A 21618-nucleotide genomic window follows, 5' to 3' on the forward strand; every position below is an offset into this window, starting at 1 on the left:
AGAAGCCAGAAGCTGGAGAAGCTGGGTTTCAGAGCTTTTTTAGATTCTCAAAAGCTGGCTACCAAACAGCTGCTTCTCAGAATCTAAAGCTCTCCCAAACATGCCCTAAGTATCTACTAGGAAAGCTGGGATTGAGATCCTCTAATAGTGTGTCTAGAAGTACCAGTAGTATTTAAGTACTCCCTCCGTTTCAAAATGTTTGACACCGTTGATTTTTTATTACGTGTTTGACCATTCGTTTTATTAAAAAAAATTAAGTAATTATTTATTCTTTTCATATCATTTGATTCATTGTTAAATATACTTTCATGTACCCATATAGTTTTACATATTTCACAATTTTTTTTGAATAAGACGAATGGTTAAACATGTGCTAATAAGTCAATGGTGTCAAACATTTTGAAATGGAGGGAGTATTAACTGTTGATATGATCGATCTCTGATGACTAAGTAATCTTGGAAGATCCGATTCCAGGCACTTCATAATTAAAAGTAGCACATCTACACTATAAAAGTAACCCATCTACAGTTTTGACGATACCAACTCGACACCCAACAATGCAGCATCATGCATAATGCTTCAGAAGTTTGTAAGCCCAAGATTTTACAATGCAGCAGATCGACATAACAGTTCAACATTTGTGGAGTTTCACATTTGTACACCATAAATATAGAGAGCAAAATAAGCAATGAGACATTGAAACCAGCAGATACGTACAGGTAAAACATCTAAAGACTCCGCTAAAATATCTTGAGGGACCAATTAGGGTGCGTATCCTAAAGCAAGGAACTAGGCCGTCTCTCATTCTCCTTGTCTAAACTTCTTGTGGCTCGACCTTTAAGAGCCAAACTGTTTAACCTCTTTGAAGTTACTGAGACCTCCGAGCCAGCAGTGCTCTGAACATCTATGGAAGAGAATGCCATCCTGTTGTTGTGATGGAGGAGATCACCGGACCTTTGCCTTTGAAGAGGTGGCTTGTGAGAGCCATAGCCACTCAGCCTTGCCTTGGCTGATTTGGTCAGGCTCATGTAGCTCGGTCCACCAACCTGACCACAATCAGATCTTCTCTCTGTTGCCAGGGAATTGTTGGCTGACAGTGGAGTCACAGAAGATGTAGATGGGGAGCTCTCATCGCACACGAAATCAGAAGAGGTAGCCGAGATCATGGAGGGAGGCTTTGCTGCCACCCTTGTTGTAACATTGTTCCTTCTGATCTTGACCGAGCTTGCATCAGAAAGCTTCGGGCCGCCAACGCTTACTTCCTCGACGCTCTCTGAACACCGCGAATTGGTGGAGTTTTCGGTGTGGGTTTGCTCCATCAGTCGGCTCTCCCAAGGTTTTGTGGCCATCCACCCTTCCAGATAGCTCCAACTATGGTTGCTCCTAGTAGCACCATTCCCATGGTGCTTGAGAGATACAGCAGGGGAGCTGGGTCTTCCACCGTGGTTTGAACACCTCTGCTAAACACAAGTGTTACGGTCTTTCAGAAGAGAAAAGGTTCAGATTAGTGTGCTGCAAGCCTGCATTATGTACCTGGTGGGATTGAGCATAAGTAAGTGCCCTTTCTCTCTTGATTGCACCCTCATGCCTCATGTGTATCTTCGATCTCACGTCATCCGCAGTGCCTTGACTATCACACCATCCTGCCTGCAATGAGAACAATAGCCATCCAAACATGCAAACATCACCATCACATAGTATTATATTTCGTTTTGCAGAAAGGAGTTAAAGTTTTCAACCCCAAATGCTTAAAAAAAACTCTGCCGACAATTAGACTACGTCCTACCACACTCTTACAGGATAAAACTAAGCATGTTGACTAAATAAGAACAAGTTGCAAAGATGAATTATTAGTAGCGTCCTCCTAGGCCTAGGAAGGCATACCAAACAATGTTAATGCCATGATTCATCAAAACAATTTAGTTGCAAATAAAAAGTGAAATCATTGCTTCAAATAAAAGTAGTTAAATGTCATAAAATCCTTCAGCATGTCCTACTCCGCAGGTCCCTATCGAAGTAAAATCTATCCGGTATAAACCGTGTGATATATCCTAATTTCCCTTCTCCCAAGTCTCGATCAAGAATTGCATTGTTGAGTGTGTGATTCTTCATCTCCTACACTTCAAGAGGCAAGATGCGCGTGTGATGCAAATCACAGAGTAACTCAATTCAACATGCATGAATACAGCGCAATCCTGCAACGCAAAATTCGCTTATCAAACTGCCACTATCGTGTACCAGCATGTGTACCTCGGCTTCCTTGACAGGATCGACGCGTCCGCCGCGCTCGTCGAGCATGTCCTGAGAGTCGAGGCCGTCGGCCGAGATCCTGGCTCGCCGATCCCGCGCGCGAGCCTGCACCCGGACGAGCGCCTGCATGCACTTGAGCGTGACGGCCAGCTGCTTGCGCACGCGGCGGCCGCGCACCAGCGCCTGCAGCCGCACGATCCCTCGCAGCGCCCTCAGCGCCCGCCTCGCCTGCACAGCACAAGCATCCCACAAGAAACGATCAAAAAAGAAAATTTCGCAACCTTTTACCGAGATTTGCAAGGGCGAGCGGTGGCGAGTGGTCCACCAGGAAGGCGCGGAAGGCGGTCTGGATGCGGACGGCGGCCCACTCCTGCCTGATGAGCCGGAAGTCCCTGGGCGGCGCGCGGACGACGGCCGCGACGACGGAGCTGAGCGCGTCGGCGGAGGACGACGTCTCGGAGTACACCTCCGACGCCGACGCGTTCCCGCCGCCCCTCTGCGACGACGAGCTCCTCCACAGTCTGCTCCACTTCCTCCCCTTCCCCCCGCCGCCGCCCCTCTCCTTCTCCCTCTCCGCCGCCGGCCTCAGCCCCACCAGCGTCCTGATCCACTTCCCCGACGCCCCCATCGCGAACCAACCCGCCCCCGAAGAGCACGCTACGCTAACGCTACTCCCCTCGGCGAACGTGGGCACGAGGCGAGCGAGCGAGCGAAAAAATGGCGTGGAGTGGAGTGGAGGTGTGGGTGGAGAGGGAGAGAGATCGGGAAACGCGAGACTTGTTGACGTGTGCTTGGCTTGGGCCGTTGCGCGCGGCGCTCGCTTCGGTTACGAGTCACGAGGCGGGCGGGGGGGGAGGAAGAGCCGTTCGGGCCACGGCGGCGGTGGTGGTGGTTCAAATTTTGAAATGGGGACGAGCCAAGCTGAAAGATGGGGCCCTCCCTGTGACTGGCGGGTGGGTCCGGGGATGGGCGAACCGGTGGTGGTTGGGGGAAAAGGCGCGGCCGGCATTCGCGGCCTCACGCCGTCACGCGCTGTCCCCTTTTGCAGACGTCGGGCTTCGAGAAAGAAGGCTCTGGCCCTCATCGGAAGCCGGGCCACGCGGACGCTGACATGTGGAGCCTTGTGGGCTCGAGCGCATGTCGGGATCCGGAGAGTTTTGGCTCCTTTGCAGAGCCCGGCTCGGGATTTTTTAACTCTGGGATATTAAATAGTCCTTCGAAATCTTGCTATTTAAGATTATTAATAGCTTGTTTGACACAGCTCTAGCTCCAACTCCACCCCTCCTGAAGCTGGAGCTTCAGCTCCACCAAAATTAGGAGTGGAGTTGGGTGGAGCTCTCTCACAAAATATACTAGAGTTGTGGAGCTGGGTTTAGGCAGCTCCACAACTCCAATCCAGACTTAACTCCTGGAGTTATATTTAGGAGTTGGAGTTATACCAAACAGGCCCTAAACGTAGATTACCGACAAAACCGATTCCATAACCCCTAGTCTATTTTGCGAGACGAATCTAACGATGTATATTAATCCATAATTAGCGGCTGATTACTATAGCATCAATGTAGCAAATCATTGATTAATATACCTCATTAGATTCGTCTCACAAAATAGGCTAGGAGTTATGGAATGAGTTTTGTCAGTAATCTACGTTTAATACTCTTAAATATCAAGATTCCGGAGGGATAGCCCTCCGGATCCAAACAAGGCCACATCTTGTTTTCTTGCTTCCTGTTGTGTTCTGGTAGAGTATACTAGATGATGTGTGATGATGATTGAGGCCGGGGTGCGCGTCGGCACTTAGGGCTAGTTTGGTTTAGTGCCATACTAAAATTTTGATAGTGCCAAAGTTTGGATAACTTTTGGCACTACCAAATTTAGATGGCCAAAAATTTTTTATCTAAAGAGATGTTTTGTTAAAATTTGGCACCAATCTAAACAACTACAAACACTATTGAAAATTGCCAATAAATTGGTAGGGCACAATTTGAAACCAAACCAAAGTAGCACTTGGCACTGCGAGGCAGCTCCATGGACCGATCCACCGAGCGGAGACGTGTGTTAAAACTGGGCGACTTGGCGCGTGTGTTGGTGCGCGGACGCCACGTCAAAGATCGTGTGTGCGTTTGTGGGGGGCGTACGTCACGGGAGGCATTGATGGATGCCCGCGATCACGAGAAACCGGCCGGTGGGCGCGCGCGCGCCAAACGGCACGGCGATCGCGGGGGGACTGGGCGTACGACCGTACTACTAGTAGTACACTTGGTTGCGTACGCGCGCCCGTGTGTATAGGAAGAAGGCGACACATCTTGGAGACACAGCGTGCATGCACCGGGCGGTTTGGCGCGATTCTGGAGGTCGCGCGTGGCCGTGGAATGGTGCGGGGATGGTCGATCCACCGCGCCGGCTCGTCTCGCATGTCACTTGTCAGGAGAGTTACGACTTACGATACGTTTCGTATATGTGAGAAATGGTTACCGTGGTAAATCTGTCAATCAGCTAATTATTTTTTTATTTTTTTATCAACTACCAATTTACATATTACAAACAGTACAAACCTGCAACTATTATGTCACAAGATTATCTCTTTACTATACCTTTGTGTGTGATTTTTCATAAAATGCAACAATAGCTGATAATTTTATAAGAGTACCGTAAACGTTATTCTGATAAGCCAGGTCCGCCTGTCAAGTATACATGTAATATTTACACTTTTATAAATTACGCTCATATGTCAAATAGAGAAAAACGTTATAGTGATAAAAACATTTGCTATAGCTATAGCTTCGTGAAATATTCAGTTAAAGTTGTACCATGAGTTGTTTTGCCATATGGGTGGGGAGGTAGGCTTAGGGCAGGTAGAGTTTAGCCCTGAGCCTGCCTCCAAAATATTATTTAAATTGTGTTAAATCACCATGTAAATTTTATAGAAAACCAATACACCATTAGTTGCGTCATACTTTAATCATAGTCTTTGAAATTTTCTAGCTCTGCCACTGACCATATCTAATACAATGTTTCATTGAAAAATACAGAACCCCGTCGTGAGGACATGGGCCTGTTCGTTAGAGCTAGCAGTCATTGTACAACATTGGTAAGTAGGACTGATCATACCCACTCATTTTATTGCATTTTTCACTTTCACTGTCATTTAATATATTGTTCGAAACAATCATACCATATAGAAAACTAACGGATATCGCATTTGTCATTGTATTAGATAATTTAGAAATACTTAACCTCCAAGAAAATAATTTGAAAAACTTACACTCGCAATACGCCTAAAAAGGACACTTTTTTAAGCTCTATAGCAGTTGACATGGATTTGCAATTGTGTGTAACACATGGGTGGCTATTTCAATGCATTAGAGGTATCTAACCTTTTTAGATGATGTGGCCTAATGCATAGTGAATTTTATAGCAATAACTACAGTAGGTTGTAAATACAAATGACATATGACTATAATTTTCTATATAATGTATAGCTCAATATGTGTTGAGCTTTCTTTTTCCCTAGCTATATAGAATATGTAGATAATAACCTTTTGATTCCTATCATATTTTAATCACAACCATACCTTTTTTTAAGAAAGAGAGACAACATTATCACAAACCATACATACGTCATGCATTTACATTTACAGCTCATTTAGTTTAGGCCGAGTTTAGATCTAAAGTTTTTCTTCAAACTTTCAACTTTTTCATCACATCAAAACTTTCCTACACACACAAACTTTCAACTTTTCCGTCACATCATTTTAATTTCAACCAAATTTCTAATTTTAGCGTGAACTAAACACACCCTTAGCATTGCTATAAAGCTTAAGGGCAAGGCCAATATTTGTGCCACCATGAGCAATTGGATGTCTTGTGTCATGCACAGTAGTAATTTCACATCAACTACTATAGAGCAAAATATTATTCTTCTAGACATTACAGATACACGATGTGCAAATTAATTTGTTTTCTTCAACATTTTATTAAGGTATTTAAAACTGTCTGCTGCAATACGCAAGGTGTGCCCAGTTTTACCCACTAGTACGTCTCAATGGATAATGGGTTTAATTCCCGATATACCACCTCCGAACCACCAGCTTATTATTTATATTTAAAAAAATCATTTTCGCCCACAAACCCTCCCCTCTTCATAGACTGGAAATTTTGCGTGGAAAAAGACTTGATCACTATAAAAACTATAGTTGATACCCCGCACTTTGCAGCAGAATATATGGATGAATGCATGTTATACATTATAGAAATTGTAGATGTATATGTTTAAATAATGTGAAAACGATATGGAGATAATGATTTAACATTGCTTGTTTATTGAGTTCAAAAATACAACAAAATTGTAAATGATATGTTATGTTTGCATGATGTGTCAATTTTTGGAGCTAGCAGCTATTCGACTTGTTCTTATCGTTCAGGGCACAAGCAATGTAACCAAGTGCTCTATATAGATGGGTCTCATAGCAGGTGGTATTAGTTGTACCTAACTTCACGCAATGTATATGGACTAATGGACATGTTAGGAAATAAGGTGGGTCTCACAAGTAAAAAAAAATCTAGTACTCTTCAACCTCTCCCTATGTACTCTAAACCTTCACTCAGCAGCGATGGCGCTCGCAGGACGAGCGGCGATGACAGAGGCGGCGGTCCCAACACCGAGCATGGCGACGTGCGTGAAAGCATTCGATGACAGCAGCGGCCCTCGCGAGCGGATCCGGCGGTGGAGACGGCCCTTGAGGTTGGATTCGACGGTGGTGGCGGTCCTCGCGGCTGGATTCAGTGGTGGCGTGGGAGGAGTAACGACGACAGCGACGCGTGGGGATGATTCGGCGATGGTGGCGGTGCTCCTGAATGCAGGAAGGTATGCGGCAGCTGCGACACTCACAGGAGGAGCAGTGATGGCGGTGGCACTCCCAGCTGTGGTACCCCCAGCTGTGGTACCAACCAGGGAGGGAGAGAGAATAGCAGGAGAGAGAGGAGGCAGTAGCATGAGAGAGAATAAATATGATTTTTTTAAATTCCTTATGGGTGGTTTTTATATATAAGATTACCTATGGGGAATTGGGGACTACTTCCACAGTGTATAATACCCACCCAAAAGGCTTAAGACCCCCTTATGGCATACATTGTGGACACCTATACATATGTAGTATATGGTAAGTGGGAGGGTACACATGAATAATGCCACTTGTTATATGTGTCACTTTCCCTACTCTATATTCTATAACTAGCATGGTGGCCCGCATAAATTGCGCGGATCGCATCCTTATATTTTTTCTTTCTCATATACTCCCTGCATCCACAAAAGTGATAGCATATATGTTTTCACATTTTATTACTCCCTGCATCCACAAAAGTTACACCTATTTCACATTTGAGTTTTTCCAAATAAGTTATTCCTATTTGTAGTCTTTATGCATTCAAGACTTAAATAAAGGGATAAATTAAATGTTTTATTAGAACCTAAGGAGTTATCTAAATACTCATTGGTTGCATGCTTGCATTCACTCCTTGATTTTGTAACATCCAAGGTGATTTAATTTCTCCTTGGTCTTGGTGTCAAAAGTAATATGTGTAACTTTTATGGATGGAGGGAGTACTAAAATATATTAAAATGACAACATAATTTTCAATTTTGTACTAACTTGCTCAAACTAATCAATGTGTAATACTCCCTCCATTCCAAATTGATCTACATATAGTTTTTTTGAGGTTATTCCTAAATGATCTACATATTTGTGTTCATTCATTAAGTCTATTCGTTAATATTTGTGCATTGGAGTAAATGGACATTGATGTATGTATCCATGCAGACAAGTATTTATAACCCACATGCAATATTTTGATTTGCTATTGGCTAGGAAATAGTGGGGACGGTGCATGCATCGAGTTTGTTGCTAGAGTAAATATATTATAAGAGAGTTATTAGCTTTTCTTGGTTTTGGTGTACCTATAAAACATGTAGATCAATTTGGAATGGATGGAGTATTCGTAATGTATTGTATATAGGTGATAGTTATTAATTATTTTTCAATACCGAATTTTAGTTTTTTCTAAATTGTATTTTTATATGAACTCTAGACCTCTCTTCCAACATTCTTTATATTTTAATTATGATTTTCTATTATTTATAAATTTTATTCCTATTTTTCTTATTTTAAATTCAAAATTTCAGTTATTTCTAAATTATACTCCTATATGAACTCTAGACTCCTCTTCCAATATTTTTTTTCAGTTTCGAATTTCCGTTCTTTATAAATTGTATTTCTAAGGACTCTAGACTCTTCTTATAATATTTATTATTTTTTAAATTATGAATTTTCATTATTTCTAATTATATTTCTATGTGGACTCTAACTCATCTTTCAATATAATTTATTTTTAAATTACGAATTTCAGTTACTTTTAAATTATATTCCTATATGGACTATAGACTATTGTCCCAATATTCCTTTTTTTTAAGTCTAATTTATTTATTTGTAAATTGTATTTCTATATGTACTCTAAACTCTACTTTTATTTTTATTCCGTATTTTATTTAATTCTAAATTCCTATATGAACTCTATACTCTTCTTCCAATATTTCTTTTTTAATTCCTAATTTCTATTATTTCTAATTTGTATTTTTATATGGACTCTATATTCTTCTTCCAATATTCTTTATTTTAAAATGTTGTTTCTTCTTTATTTCTAAATTGTATTTCTATATGGACTCTAACCTCTGCTTTTAATTTTTCTTTTTTTTAAATTCCAAATTTCCATTAATTCTATTGTACACCGGTATGGACTCTTGTCTTCTCTTCCTATATTTCTTATTTTTCATTCCGAATTTGATTTATTTTTAAATTGTATTTCTATATGGACTCTATTTTTTCTTTTTTTCGATTGATGTGAGAATTTATAAGTCATGAGAACGAACGTGGATGCTTCTTTTTTTTATTTCTTTAATAAGTTAATAGATTCCTACTCCACCTTTCGTTACGTCGTCGGGCTCATTGCTCCCGGGCGTCTTCATTTGGTCAGCATCTGGAGCCATGTAAGTCTGGACGCTTGATTTCCTCCTAACAAGATGGGGATAGATAATGATGCATGGTATGGGCACGTTGGATATGCCTGATTAATCAAAAACATTTAATGTGGAATGACTTGTGATAGGCCAGGTATATTTAATATGAAATGACGTGATACGTAGGTGTACGATGCACCCTGCATGCACACCTTGTTCAAATGATCCCACGAAGACTATGTGTGGATCCACCCTACTTGGCAGCCTGCTTGATCCGTGGTCTAGTCTCATCGTAAGCCCACACTACGCGGACCATGTTGCATGTCGATTTCTATGACAAGGAGAAAATACGGTTCACTTTGAGAAAAATAGAAGGTGCACAGACCCTCGTGCCCATGACTCTTACATCTATTTTGGAGTTTTGACCTTTAAATCATGAATAATACATATATAAAATTATTACCCATAGAATTATTGTCATTCTTGTCTATACTTCCAAAAATTCTTCCCGTCGGGCGACTAGCGCGGGGGGAGCCGGATCGGGCGCTCCCCTTGCACGCGCCCTCTCCCCACGTGCGTAATGTTGGTCTACCCACTTCTCCCTCCTTTTTCTCCATAAAAGATGTTTCACCTAATGTATTTATAATGTTCATTACTTATAGATATAATATTGCAGTAAATTAAAATACTCTTTTGCAACAAAAATCCACATATTTTAGAAACTCTATATTAAGGGAATTTGGTTTATTTTTTGTTCCACAAAAAATGTTTCACCTAGTGTACTAAAAATATTTCACTATGTGTAGATCTAATATTACAGTGAACGAAACATTCCATTACAACAAAAAAAACCTATATATTGGAAACCCCCTATTAAGGGAATTTGGTTTATTTTTTGTTCCACCGAAAAATGTTTCACCTAGTGTACTCACAATGTTTCACTATGTATAGATCTAATGTTGCAGTGATCTGAAATATTCTTTCCCTATTTGCTGAAACATTGTTTTTATATAAGGTGAAACAACACCCGATTTGAACAAGTGAAACATTTTCGATCTACTTATTGAAACAATTTTGATATACCTGGTGGAACATCGTGCAACATTTAAAAATAATTCAATAATAAGCTATTTTTTTCGTCGGAATATATCCATGTGTAGTCTTGTTTTGAAGATTTAATGCAACGAATTTAATGGTGCAATCGGATCATGATTTGGATAAGTAATTTAAGAGAAAAATCAGTTTAAAGTAGTTTTACACGTAAATCGGATGCTGACGTCAGCACCCGATTTTTCTCCAAATCATCGGGCGCCCGAGCCGTAGGCAGCCTCATGTACTTCCATGCTATTTCTATGAATTATCAGTCGTACCTTAATCAGTAGTACCTTTTTTTTACTTTTGACAAATATTTTCTTTCAGAAAAATTCTGAAACAGTCAGCACCGTAAAACCATAAGGCACACGTGATAAATATCAAGAAAAAAAAATCTTGAACGTATTAGGATATCTGAACTTAAAGCCATCCGCGCAACACGAGAAGATGTCAGCATCCGCTTCAATCTGCGTCGCATCAACGCTCCTGCGTTCCTGGCGACTCCAAATGATATTTGAGGGGAAGCCGCGAAGATTCTCCCGCATATTACTCGTCGCCACCGCGGTCACCGCCCCTCTCCTCTATTGTTTTCTCGATTCTTCGCAGGGAAGGGGATACGCGCAAGAAACCGCGAGCCATTCCGCGCAGGTCGTCGCCGCGGTCAAATCCGGCGGCGGCGGCGGCGGCGGAGGCCGGAGGGCTAAACGGGCCGCCCCCGTCCGGTGAGATCCTTGGGGGGGTCCTCCGCCCCCCTTGTGTGGCTTGGGGGGGGGGGGGGGGGGGGGGGAGATTCTTCGCGCGGGTGGGTGCTCGATTTGGATGAGAGGAGCGCGACGGCGGGATGGGCACCCCCTCGCAGGGCTCGGCGGCCGTGGCAGCGGCTGGGGTCGACCTCTGCGTGCTCGACCTGGTGCCCGTCTTCGCCAAGGAGATGATCGCCGGGGGCGTCGCCGGCGCCTTCTCCAAGACCGCCATCGCGCCGCTCGAGCGCCTCAAGATATTGCTACAGGTTCGTCTTGTAGTGCTCATCATATTATAGTCTTGGATTGGGCGCATGGAACAAAAAGAAGTCGCTTGGATTGGAGTTCGGTAGTTAGGTATTTTGGGCAATTGTCGGTTGCGAGCCGCTGTAGGAATGGTTCGCTTCAGGATCTCCGATGTAACTTTGTTAATAGGACGATAACTTTTTGTAGCCTGAGATAATACAATTTTTATTTGTTTGCGACAAATTTACTAAAAAGTGTGCTACCTCACGCATCATAAAACCACTGCAGCAATAATCCGGTGAAACATAAAAGAACGGGACTAGAGGGATGCGTCTCTTCTTAATTGAAAATGTAGATGTGCAAGAAGGTAGTGCCTGCACGTGTAGATTGATGGATGTCATGGTTTTAGGACGATTAAAGGGGTACCATACCACAAAATAGTTGTAAAGAGTTTCAACAAATAAGATTCTACTAGATACCTATTTAAATTCTACCATAAACATTACCTGATCGGTTAGTAAGCACACGTTACTCCACTCAGTATGGTTGCAGCCATAAATTCATCCTTTGATGGGTTGGGATATAGGCTGGAGGGAGATTCTCAGCTTTCAAAAATCTCTGCTTCAATCAAGTCCATACTCCACACAACTCTCCTACAGACTTTTTTTCTCATCATACATTTCTTTGATTTCTAATATGCATTTTGTAGCATTGTAGACGCCATTACAATGATAGTTACAAATGCCACTTCCAGAAGTTTCACAAATTCTGCTTCACTTGACCGTGTTGACCAGCTACATATGATCTGTTTAAAACATCTAGTTTGCCCCTGATGCTATTATGAGATATCACTATGTCTAACATGTGCTTACTTTCTGATTCTGCCTTTATAGACTAGGACAAATGAGTTCGGTTCTCTTGGCGTCCTCAAATCATTGAAGAAATTAAAACAACATGATGGAATTTTGGGCTTTTACAAGTATGTGGCAATTCAACTCATGTACAATACTAAGATACTGGTTGTATATAACATTGCTCACTAACCATGTCTTTGTGCTACTCAGGGGAAATGGTGCTAGTGTATTAAGAATTGTTCCTTATGCTGCATTACATTATATGGCGTATGAACGATACAGGTGTTGGATCTTGAATAACTGCCCCTCACTTGGGACAGGACCCTTAGTAGACCTTTTAGCTGGTTCAGCATCTGGAGGAACCGCAGTGTTGTGTACTTATCCCTTGGATCTGGCTAGGACTAAACTTGCCTTCCAGGTATTGCAATCCACATCTCATTATTGTCGTTCTCTTTGGTCCTTGGTCCTCACTTAGCATTGCTTACTTGCCATTCTAGGCCACTGCCCACTTCTGTGCTTGCACATTCCCACTTCATTGCAGTTGACAGCCATAGTGTAGTATAATTAATATAGTAGAAAGTCAGCATAACTGCTCCTGTTTTTAAGATCTCGCTAGCTTGCTATCATATGTGTGCAATCAAGTTTATGTAACTTTGGTCACTTGTATATATAATGTTTCTCAATCGCTCATATGGAAAACTGAAAATAGTAATAATACATTGATGTAAAGTAGCAAACTACTCCGATGATATCTTTAGGGCTGAAGTAGTTACAAAAAAACAACGTTTACTTCTGAACAGAAGGAATATCACACTATGTCGCCATGGAGAAATGCTACCTAGATTGTGAATTGTCCATCAGTAACCTCTTGGGAGTAAATTCCCTGACGCATTAGGATGAGCCTTTTTTTTGTGTGTTATGTAGTGTTGCTCTTTAGTTTAATGAAGAACCCTTTGGTTGTCTGTATTGCGTGCATCTTCTTTTGCTTTGCATTGTTATGTGCTGTACATCTTTTGCTTTGCATTTATATGTCCTAAGCTTGTTTTGTTTTGCTTGAAGGTCAATAGTTCAGACCAAATCAGTAGTGGTTTGAAGAGGACAAACTTTCAACCAAAATATGGAGGAATAAAGGATGTTTTTCGAGGTGTTTATTCAGAAGGTGGAGTGCGAGCTCTCTATCGTGGAGTAGGTATGTATATCCGACTCATATATGTCTAAATGGCTATTCAATCACCATAAAACTCTCTCTTGAACTGAAAACGTCGGATGTATATATTCCTTCTTCACTTTTGACAAGTATCAGTTTTTTCAGTACCTTCATTACTGTAGTCGTTTTGCTGCTGAGGACTCTTTATCTATTTGTGTTCAGGTCCAACGCTCATGGGAATACTTCCTTATGCTGGTCTTAAATTCTACATATACGAAGGACTGAAGGCACATGTACCTGAAGATTACAAAAATTCTGTCACATTGAAGTTGTCCTGTGGTGCTGCTGCTGGATTATTTGGGCAGACTCTAACTTACCCACTAGATGTTGTAAGAAGGCAGATGCAGGTATTCCATTTTCTCATATAATCCTTCCTCTTCTAGCATATCCTTTTTTATTTTTCTGAAAGACTATGTTCCTCAACTATTTATCATATTTGCGTCTGCTTCCATTTTGTAGGTTCAGAGTCAACAATATCACGATAAATTTGGTGGGCCACAGATAAGGGGAACATTCCAAGGTCTTATGATCATCAAACAAACGCAAGGATGGAGGCAATTGTTTGCTGGCTTGAGCCTCAATTACATCAAGGTAATCACGTGGATAATCTATTGGTTTCCCCTTCATAGTTCAATTTTATATAGGTGCTTATTTGCATTCAAAATATCCTGGAAATGGTACTAGTCAGATAATCAAGAATGCTAGGACTGATGGCAGGTCAATCATCTGGAACATTTAAGTACATTAACTATTTTGCTAGCTAGAATCACTAGAACCAAGTGATAACCAACTATTTACTGGTTAGACCCAAGTAATAATACTCGCTCTCATAATAGTTCCTAGAACCTCAAATTCTGAACCTTTACGCCCCAAGAAAAAATAGCATTCCTGTGCTTGCTTTGGCTTTGAAACTTTTGTGGTTACATGGTAATTCTGAGCAATGTTCTGCACCCTAACCTGGAGCGAGGCGATTCTTGTGTTAGTCATTTGCGTTTATATTCCACTGAAAAGCATCACTTTTTGCATTTGCCATATGGATTCCAGTTGTACATGTCAGAACTGTATGAATCTTTCCAGTGGCATGTATAAAATTCTGCGGATCATTTTTTTTTCCCTCTTGAACTTAATTTTCCTTGGTTCCTTTCATTTATACAACATTGAATTGCATGATTGTCTTCAATATTCTTGTTTTAGCTATTTGTCCAGCTCAGTTTCAGCCGAAAACCTTACTTGTTGAATGATGTGTATTCACAAGAGATTATTTAGTTGCAACTTACATAAATGTGTTGAGTTAGCCAGATTGACCCTTATAAAAATATTGTTTCTTTTTATAGGTGGTACCCTCTGTGGCTATTGGTTTTACCGCATATGACACGATGAAGAGTTTACTGAAGATACCTCCCAGAGAGAAGAAAATGTCAGGTCATGGTTCTAATTGAAGTTTCTATCCATCCGTAAGAAACATGGAGCAGGGCAAGGTTCTCTTTCAAGATTTTATCAAGTGCCTTTTGTGAAATCACAATTGTATAAAGCCTCTGAGGTTCAATCTTGTCAAGTAGTAATTGTGTTAACTAACAAGCTTACATATTCTTCCGATTCATTATTTTCATTCATTACATCCACCAGATGTGGAACGTTGTAAACTTGTAGGGTGCTACCACAACTTTTAGGATGCTACAAAAGGTTTCAAAATTCAATACGGGTTTTCCCATAAATCTTGACCCACTCCTCCAGAGCTGTTTATTGCTATTGTTATTTTATGCATAGGGTTTTAGTTCTTCCTCGTCAAGGATTTGGATTAATACGAATGTATATTAGCATGTGTAAAACTATTAATATTGTTTACCATCCAAACTATAAGCTGTTTGGAGGATTTTTAATTGGTACTCGTAGCCTCGTAGGCCCTAGCTGTGTTAGTGTTGACAGAAAACACGAGGCCTGGGAGATCTGCTTAACTCCGGTGCAGGTCCAAAGCTCGTCGGGTGTGCTAGCGTGCCAGTTGATTTGATCCTGTAATCAACAAGAAGTAGAAACAAAGAAATCGCGATTAAATCTATAAATGATAGCCGATCGGCTAAGTGCCAATGACATATCATTTATCTTTGAGCCGATGTCATATGTGTATCGATCGGTAATCTTGAATAAGTAAGAAAGAACTAAATCTACTCGATCGACTGTAGATGTTAACGATATATACTCCTTATATCGATATATACTTAAATCAAGTAATTGGGATAGATCGGTTGCCATGCCAAGACAATATAAATCACTTAGACCGAAATATATATTAATAATAGGACTATATATGTTTACAGCATAGCCGATCAGATAGATCTAGCATGTATCGGCTAATACTCCGATACTACTTTATATCATGATATTAAAACAGGTATAGAATATCAAGCAAAAGCCTAATATATTCAAATACAACAATATCTTGGCATAAAGGGCATATTTAACATGTCAATAAAGCATATAGAGCAAATATAGTTAAATCAGATAAGATCGGCTGAAACTCCGATGCTACCCTAATCGGCAACCAGAAGTCAGGCTAGAGGTTGATATTCTAAGCACGACTTAATAGATCAAACTTAACTGATGCAGCATTAAGTATGAAAAGAAGAACAATATCTAGACAATCAAACCACTGGAAGTTTCATAAAGTGGTAAATATCTTATATAATTTAGGTTAACATCGCTATTTAACCTGGTCGGCTGCCTTCTACCGACAGATGTTAGCCGATTGTAGATTAGATAGCGGTATTGCCGGAGATTATGTAAGATATATGATAGCTCGGCGAATTATATAAACGAGATCAGAGTATCATAAAAATGGAAGCACTAATCCCGAAAACACAAGTCGACATAACAAGTTTTACCTCTTGTTGAAGATCGAAACCGATGCAGCTCAACCCGAAAGTAAGAACTCGTCGAAACAAAACTAAAGTAAAAGGGTGGCGATGCGCCGAGATTGTATTGAACATGTGTTAAAAGTTACATAAGGCTCGGGTCTATTTATATCCGAGAATTACAAGATATGTCCATAACGGACACGACTACTATTTCTAACAAACTCTAAGATACTATAAGTCTTTGCGGCAGACTTTTGCCCAATCATATCTCTAAGGAAATTACATAAAACATCCTAATTAATAGATACAATTGCCTCCTTAGGACTCTATCCATGTGCGGCAATCACCTTGAAGCACCTCAATCCAACCCGACATCACACATCAAGTTGTATTGCTAGGATCGGCTACATCGGCTTACCTAGTCCGACTCAGACTCAGCCGATCTTATCGTAGCCGATCTGGACTCCAGCCGATCCCTGCTCTGTTTCCGAACTCGATCTCCGCCTCCGACTTTGCTTCAATCTAATCTTTTTTCCCAATGCTGATATTATCAAATTTGGTTGTTAACAGTTAGTTACATTAATTGATTGATCCTCCTGAATATAATTTGATGTGGAGCTCAAATTGGTGGAAATCCATCTGGTGAAAAAAAAATCATATGCTAAATCCAACCCAACCCGTTTCTAATGGTATTGGCCGTTGCAATGCAAGGATATATATTACACAAAATATTAGTGTCTATTGTTGGGTCGATACTTTACCAAGTGTTATGTCTGTTTTTGATTTAATCGAGACAAATTTATCCTCAACAGTGCAGTAATTTTAGGTCTATTTGGCACAGCTGCAGCTCCACCTCTCCCGGAGCTGGAGCCCAGCCAAACAGTTTCAGCTCCACCTAAACTAGGAGCGGAGCTGGGTGGTGCGCTCTCACAAAATGAACTAAAGAAGTGGAGCTGGGTTTGGGGCATGTTTGATAGAGTTCCAACTCCTAAATTTAGCTCCAGAAGTTGAGTTTGGAGTGGAGCTGTGGAGCTGCTTAAACCCAGCTCCACTTCTCTAGTTCATTTGATGATAGTGCTCCACCCAACTCCGCTCCCATTTCAGGTGGAGCTATTTGGCTGAGCTCTAACTCCAGAAAATGTGGAGCTAAAGCTGTGCTAAACAGGCTCTCAGACAGCTCCACAACTACACCCTAAACTTAACTTCTAAAGCTAAATCTATAAATTGGAGGTCAGCCAAACAGATGAGCTGACAAAGCAAGCCCCATCCATCACACGGGCGATTATTCAAGCAACGCGGCACCTCACGTCTCTAAGCCCAAGTGATCGCCACCGCCGTGCACCGGGCCGCAAGCCGATCCTTTTCCGGCAATCCCAGAGCAAGCCGATCCTTTTCCACTATTCCCAAGTCGTTTCGGCCCATCCGGACTCCGATCCGGAGCCAACGCGACGACGCCATCGCGCGCGGGCGCGGGCGTGGCGACGTGAGCGGCGATATCCGCGAGGGGGATTCGGCTTGTCTCCTTCCCCGGTGCCGGGGGTTGCCGGCTAACGGCATGCGGATGCTACAGCGCGCGGCGATATCCCTCGTCCCCTCTCCGTTGAAAGCGACGCGAGTGGCGGACTGCGACCGACGACGTCGCCGTGCCGCTTCTCTTGGACGGGACGGGTTTGGAAAACGACTCGTTCGCGGCCTTCGTTGGGGCAGGTAGTAAATTCTTCTTGCCTCCTGATTACTGTCGAATCATGCAGAGGACGTCTCGTCAGAATGTCAGATGCTCCCTCCGTCTTAGGTTATAAAACGTTTTGACTTTGGTTAAAGTCAAACCGCTTCAAGTTTAACTAAATTTATAGACAAATATAGTAATATTTAAAATACTAAATTAGTTTTATTAAATTAATAATTAAATATATTTTCATAATAAATTTATCTTAGATTGAAAATATTATTATTATTTCTAAAAACTTAGTCAGATTTAAATGAGTTTGACTTTGATTAAAGTTAAAACGTAAGGAAGGTAGTAGTTCTTTGAAAAAAAAAAAGGTTCCGCGGGTTAATTATATAGGCTGATTTGGTGAGGATGCGAATCCGGTTAAGCGCATCTGTATTGTGCGTTTGAAAAGGTGAAGCTAGAGAGGTGTCATGCTCGAATTGTATCCATGAACTGGAAAGGTTATGAAATGGAAGCATTGACGAGATGCCAGGGCACGCTGTCAACACGACTTTTGTAATCTCTGCTGCAACTCTTTCGGTATCGACTCCACCGACTCCAATCCATCTCGGCGTTCTTGGACGACTAATTCCAAGTAGCAGTACTAGTATAGCACCGAACAACTCTCTGAACGAACTATTTATGCTCCTTTTCTCCTGCTCCATGTACGGCGGGGAGATTGATTCTGCACCGTTCACGTCAGGTTTTTTTTTTTTTTTGACAACCCGTTCACGTCAGGTGACTTTCTACTCCGAAAGTCCATGGAGGCGCAATCGCACGTGCAGCTGTGTACATGCACGTAACGTACGTGGCTGACAATTTTCTAATTATGGACAGTGATAACTGAAAAGACGAAGAGAGAGAGAGAGAGAGAGAGAGAGAGAGAAAAGAAACTGCGCCTCTTTCATGAAGATATATACCTGCATTTTTTGTCTCTCCAGCAGGATGTGTATTCCGTAGCTTCGCTTACAAGTGCAGCAAGAGCTGCATTATATTTGCTTGTACTTTCTGCACCATGGAGCAGTTTCTACGTACTGCCGTTCCCGAAGACCGGACATTTGTCATCCGATGGATGGGCACTATGAATACGTACCGGATATACCTAGTTACGTACGCATAGCAAAGCTCATCGATCGGCTTAAATTATGCCTCACGTACAAGCGCTGTGCCATTTGTTTGCTTCTGGTTAACGCAAAGAGGGAGAGAAGAAAACAGCTACTGTAGCTCGCCACTAATACTTAATTTATCGTCAAATGAAACAGAGCACGTAGCACGTACACAAAGGGGGTAAACACAGAAAGAGAAACACAGATCGAAAAGGAGGCTGCAGGGGCTAATAGCTTGCCACTGAACCAAGTCATCTCGGGCGTGGCATGCATGCTGCATGCTGTAGTAGTAGAAGTAGGCGGTGGTTGGGGAATCACATCGTCCCATCTTTGGGTACGCACGGACGAACTGGACTGATATTCAACCAAGTAGGCACACATGTGACTGACTTATGTGATCGATCGGCCACTAGCTGCTGCAAATGCATGGCCAGCGCCGCGGCAGGTACGAACGATTTGCAAACAATCCAATAACCGAGGAGGAAATTAACCTGATATAATTAACCTCAGCTCGGTGATGCATGCTCACCTGTGTCATGTACCGGGCGGCCATGCAACCTGTTTATTAATTAACCTGCATGCCGTTTTGCTCTCCTATCATGCAGGTGTACGTGAAAGTGCCGGCCGGTACAGGCGTACCTCCATGTCTTCCTCGCCTTTAGGATGTGTACATGCCGCTGCTAGCTAGGACGACATTTTTTTTAACAAAAAAAGCATAGTACACAAACACGCGCCTTAAAAGAACTGAACCGACACATTTTGATGTTAACGAAATCATTACGAACATATCTCGTTATTTATAGTTACTTTGTTTACTATTAAAAGGATAATTAACTGTAAATACAAGCAAATCCTCTCATCATTTCGCACGTATTACATACGCACAATATATATACAACATGATTGTTTGTGGCATATATAGCATTGTATAGCAAAGCTGTGACCTTTGAGTGTGGCATGTATTATGTACCATGCATATGGAGTATATTAGTAGTACGAGTACGAGTACGTGTACATGCCGTGACATGTCGCGCGGGTCCCCGGCGCATTGATGGCACGAGCGACGTGCGCATGAGCGACCACACCCGTATGGTGCACGCTTCGATCATGGCCGGAGTCTATCGAGAGGAGTGGGGAAGTGGTCGTGCGACGACGGGGTGATCGACGACTCTGTGAGCGATCGCGCGCGTATGTACGTTGGTACGGGGTTGAATGCTACTACGCGTTGTCGCGTTTCCTCTATTCTGCAAGAGGCCCATGCATATGCATATGCACGGCTGCCGTCCCCGCCCGGCCCACTCGATTTTTCTTGTCCGAAACTGCTCACCTCTTTCGCGTCAATCTTTCGCCAGCAAGTACGTACTACGGTACTAGTACTACAACCTATAATATTGCCTTTAGCCTCTTGACATCGGCTTGTGTCGACCACTGGTTGCAACGTCAAAAACTGAAGTGAAGCTAATTTGAGAGTTAAATAAATGTTGCAAAATATATAGGGTTTATTTGATACAGCTCTAGCTTCAACTCCATCCGGCCAAACAGTTTTAGCTCTACCTAAAATGAGAGCGGAGCTGGGTTTAATTAGGTTGTTCTACAACTTTACTCTAGATCCAACTTCTAAAGCTAAATTTATGAGTTGAAACTCTACCAAATAAACCCATAGTGTAGTTAGTGCATCAGCTAAAAAATTGTGTCTGCAAACATGAATCATTCAGAGTGCACACACATTACAGGTTTCTTCAGATCGATAAACCTAGCTATACATGCTTAGGATCGGTCCTTAATTTACCTAGAACGAATACTTTGCCGATCGAGAGCGCTGGCAAATACGGATCGCCACCTACTCGGCTTAATTACAACTGCAATCTTTTCGGGCAAGCTACCTAAGAAGACATGCACATACGTACAGAGAGCCAGAGATCTTCTGTTTCTGTTGCAGTTGATCCTGATCCCTTGTCTTTCTCTCTGGCAGGGCGTATAGACAAGAGAATCGCAGCTCTTGATCGTTTAATTGTCAAAGGTGAATGAATGGCACTACGTGCATTGCTTTATTTAGTGCTATATAGTCACTAGGTAATGCCTGTTTTTACCTGCGTGCATGCTAATACAAAACGTATACACATGCAATTTGGGCTCTCGTACAAATATAGATGATATATCAGAGTGAACATATTTGGACCATTAGATGTACACAGACGAATTGATACTAGTCTAAATGGTAGCTGCTGCCATGTTAGTAGTTTGAAGAAAGCTACTAGCAGACTATAGCAGTTATGGCCGTACTGATAGAGCGGTGAAAATTTACGCTTGCAAACACACACACCCAACTCAGGCATCACACACTTACACCACAGTACAGGAGTTCCCAAAACTAACCAGGCATAGGAGCTCAATTCCATGGCACAAGTCTTCCTCTCACAGTGGGGCCTTAAGTTACCAAAATGCCCTCCTCCATTCACCCTCATCACTCCAGTACCCCTCACTTGGCTTGAGCCACTCACTTTTGAAGTAACCTACGTAACATGGAGCTCACACGTCTAGGTTAGC

The 21618-nt window shown here is 42.0% G+C and overlaps 2 protein-coding genes across 3 annotated transcripts; one reads left to right on the forward strand and one right to left on the reverse strand.

The window, feature by feature from the left end:
* Window positions 1–22: 22 nt before the first annotated feature.
* Window positions 23–2992, reverse strand: LOC127783462 (protein IQ-DOMAIN 6-like). 2 transcript variants are annotated; one of them, XM_052310679.1, is made up of 4 exons: window positions 2577–2992; window positions 2252–2479; window positions 1535–1648; window positions 23–1461 (listed from the first exon to the last, which is right to left on the reverse strand). In XM_052310679.1, exons 1-4 carry the CDS (start codon window positions 2877–2879, stop codon window positions 778–780), a joined length of 1329 nt encoding a protein of 442 aa, XP_052166639.1. In that variant the 5' UTR covers window positions 2880–2992; the 3' UTR covers window positions 23–777. The 2 variants fall into 2 exon arrangements, with proteins under 2 accessions (XP_052166639.1, XP_052166640.1); XM_052310680.1 differs by having other exon boundaries at window positions 23–1458; window positions 2577–2986.
* An 8139-nt stretch (window positions 2993–11131) lies between these two features.
* LOC127760796 (mitochondrial carrier protein CoAc1-like) lies at window positions 11132–15117 on the forward strand. Its single transcript, XM_052285091.1, has 7 exons — window positions 11132–11364; window positions 12235–12320; window positions 12406–12613; window positions 13255–13384; window positions 13565–13749; window positions 13862–13993; window positions 14737–15117. The coding sequence occupies exons 1-7, from the start codon at window positions 11197–11199 to the stop codon at window positions 14839–14841; spliced, it is 1014 nt and encodes a 337-aa protein (XP_052141051.1). The 5' UTR covers window positions 11132–11196; the 3' UTR covers window positions 14842–15117.
* The last annotated feature ends 6501 nt before the right edge of the window (window positions 15118–21618 follow it).

Source organism: Oryza glaberrima, chromosome 1 (genome assembly GCF_000147395.1).
Source record: "Oryza glaberrima chromosome 1, OglaRS2, whole genome shotgun sequence".
Lineage (NCBI taxonomy): Eukaryota > Viridiplantae > Streptophyta > Magnoliopsida > Poales > Poaceae > Oryza > Oryza glaberrima.

Excerpts from the sequence above, each read along its gene's own strand:
- LOC127783462 (XM_052310679.1), bottom strand. The coding sequence starts at position 2,879 with ATGGGGGCGTCGGGGAAGTGGATCAGGACGCTGGTGGGGCTGAGGCCG. Across the intron at positions 2,480-2,576 it reads CCGCCTTCCGCGCCTTCCTG|GCGAGGCGGGCGCTGAGGGC; the intron begins GTGGACCACTCG and ends TGTGCTGTGCAG. Across the intron at positions 1,649-2,251 it reads ATCCTGTCAAGGAAGCCGAG|GCAGGATGGTGTGATAGTCA; the intron begins GTACACATGCTG and ends TTCTCATTGCAG.
- LOC127760796 (XM_052285091.1), top strand. The coding sequence starts at position 11,197 with ATGGGCACCCCCTCGCAGGGCTCGGCGGCCGTGGCAGCGGCTGGGGTC. Across the intron at positions 13,750-13,861 it reads TTGTAAGAAGGCAGATGCAG|GTTCAGAGTCAACAATATCA; the intron begins GTATTCCATTTT and ends TCCATTTTGTAG. Across the intron at positions 13,994-14,736 it reads TGAGCCTCAATTACATCAAG|GTGGTACCCTCTGTGGCTAT; the intron begins GTAATCACGTGG and ends TTCTTTTTATAG.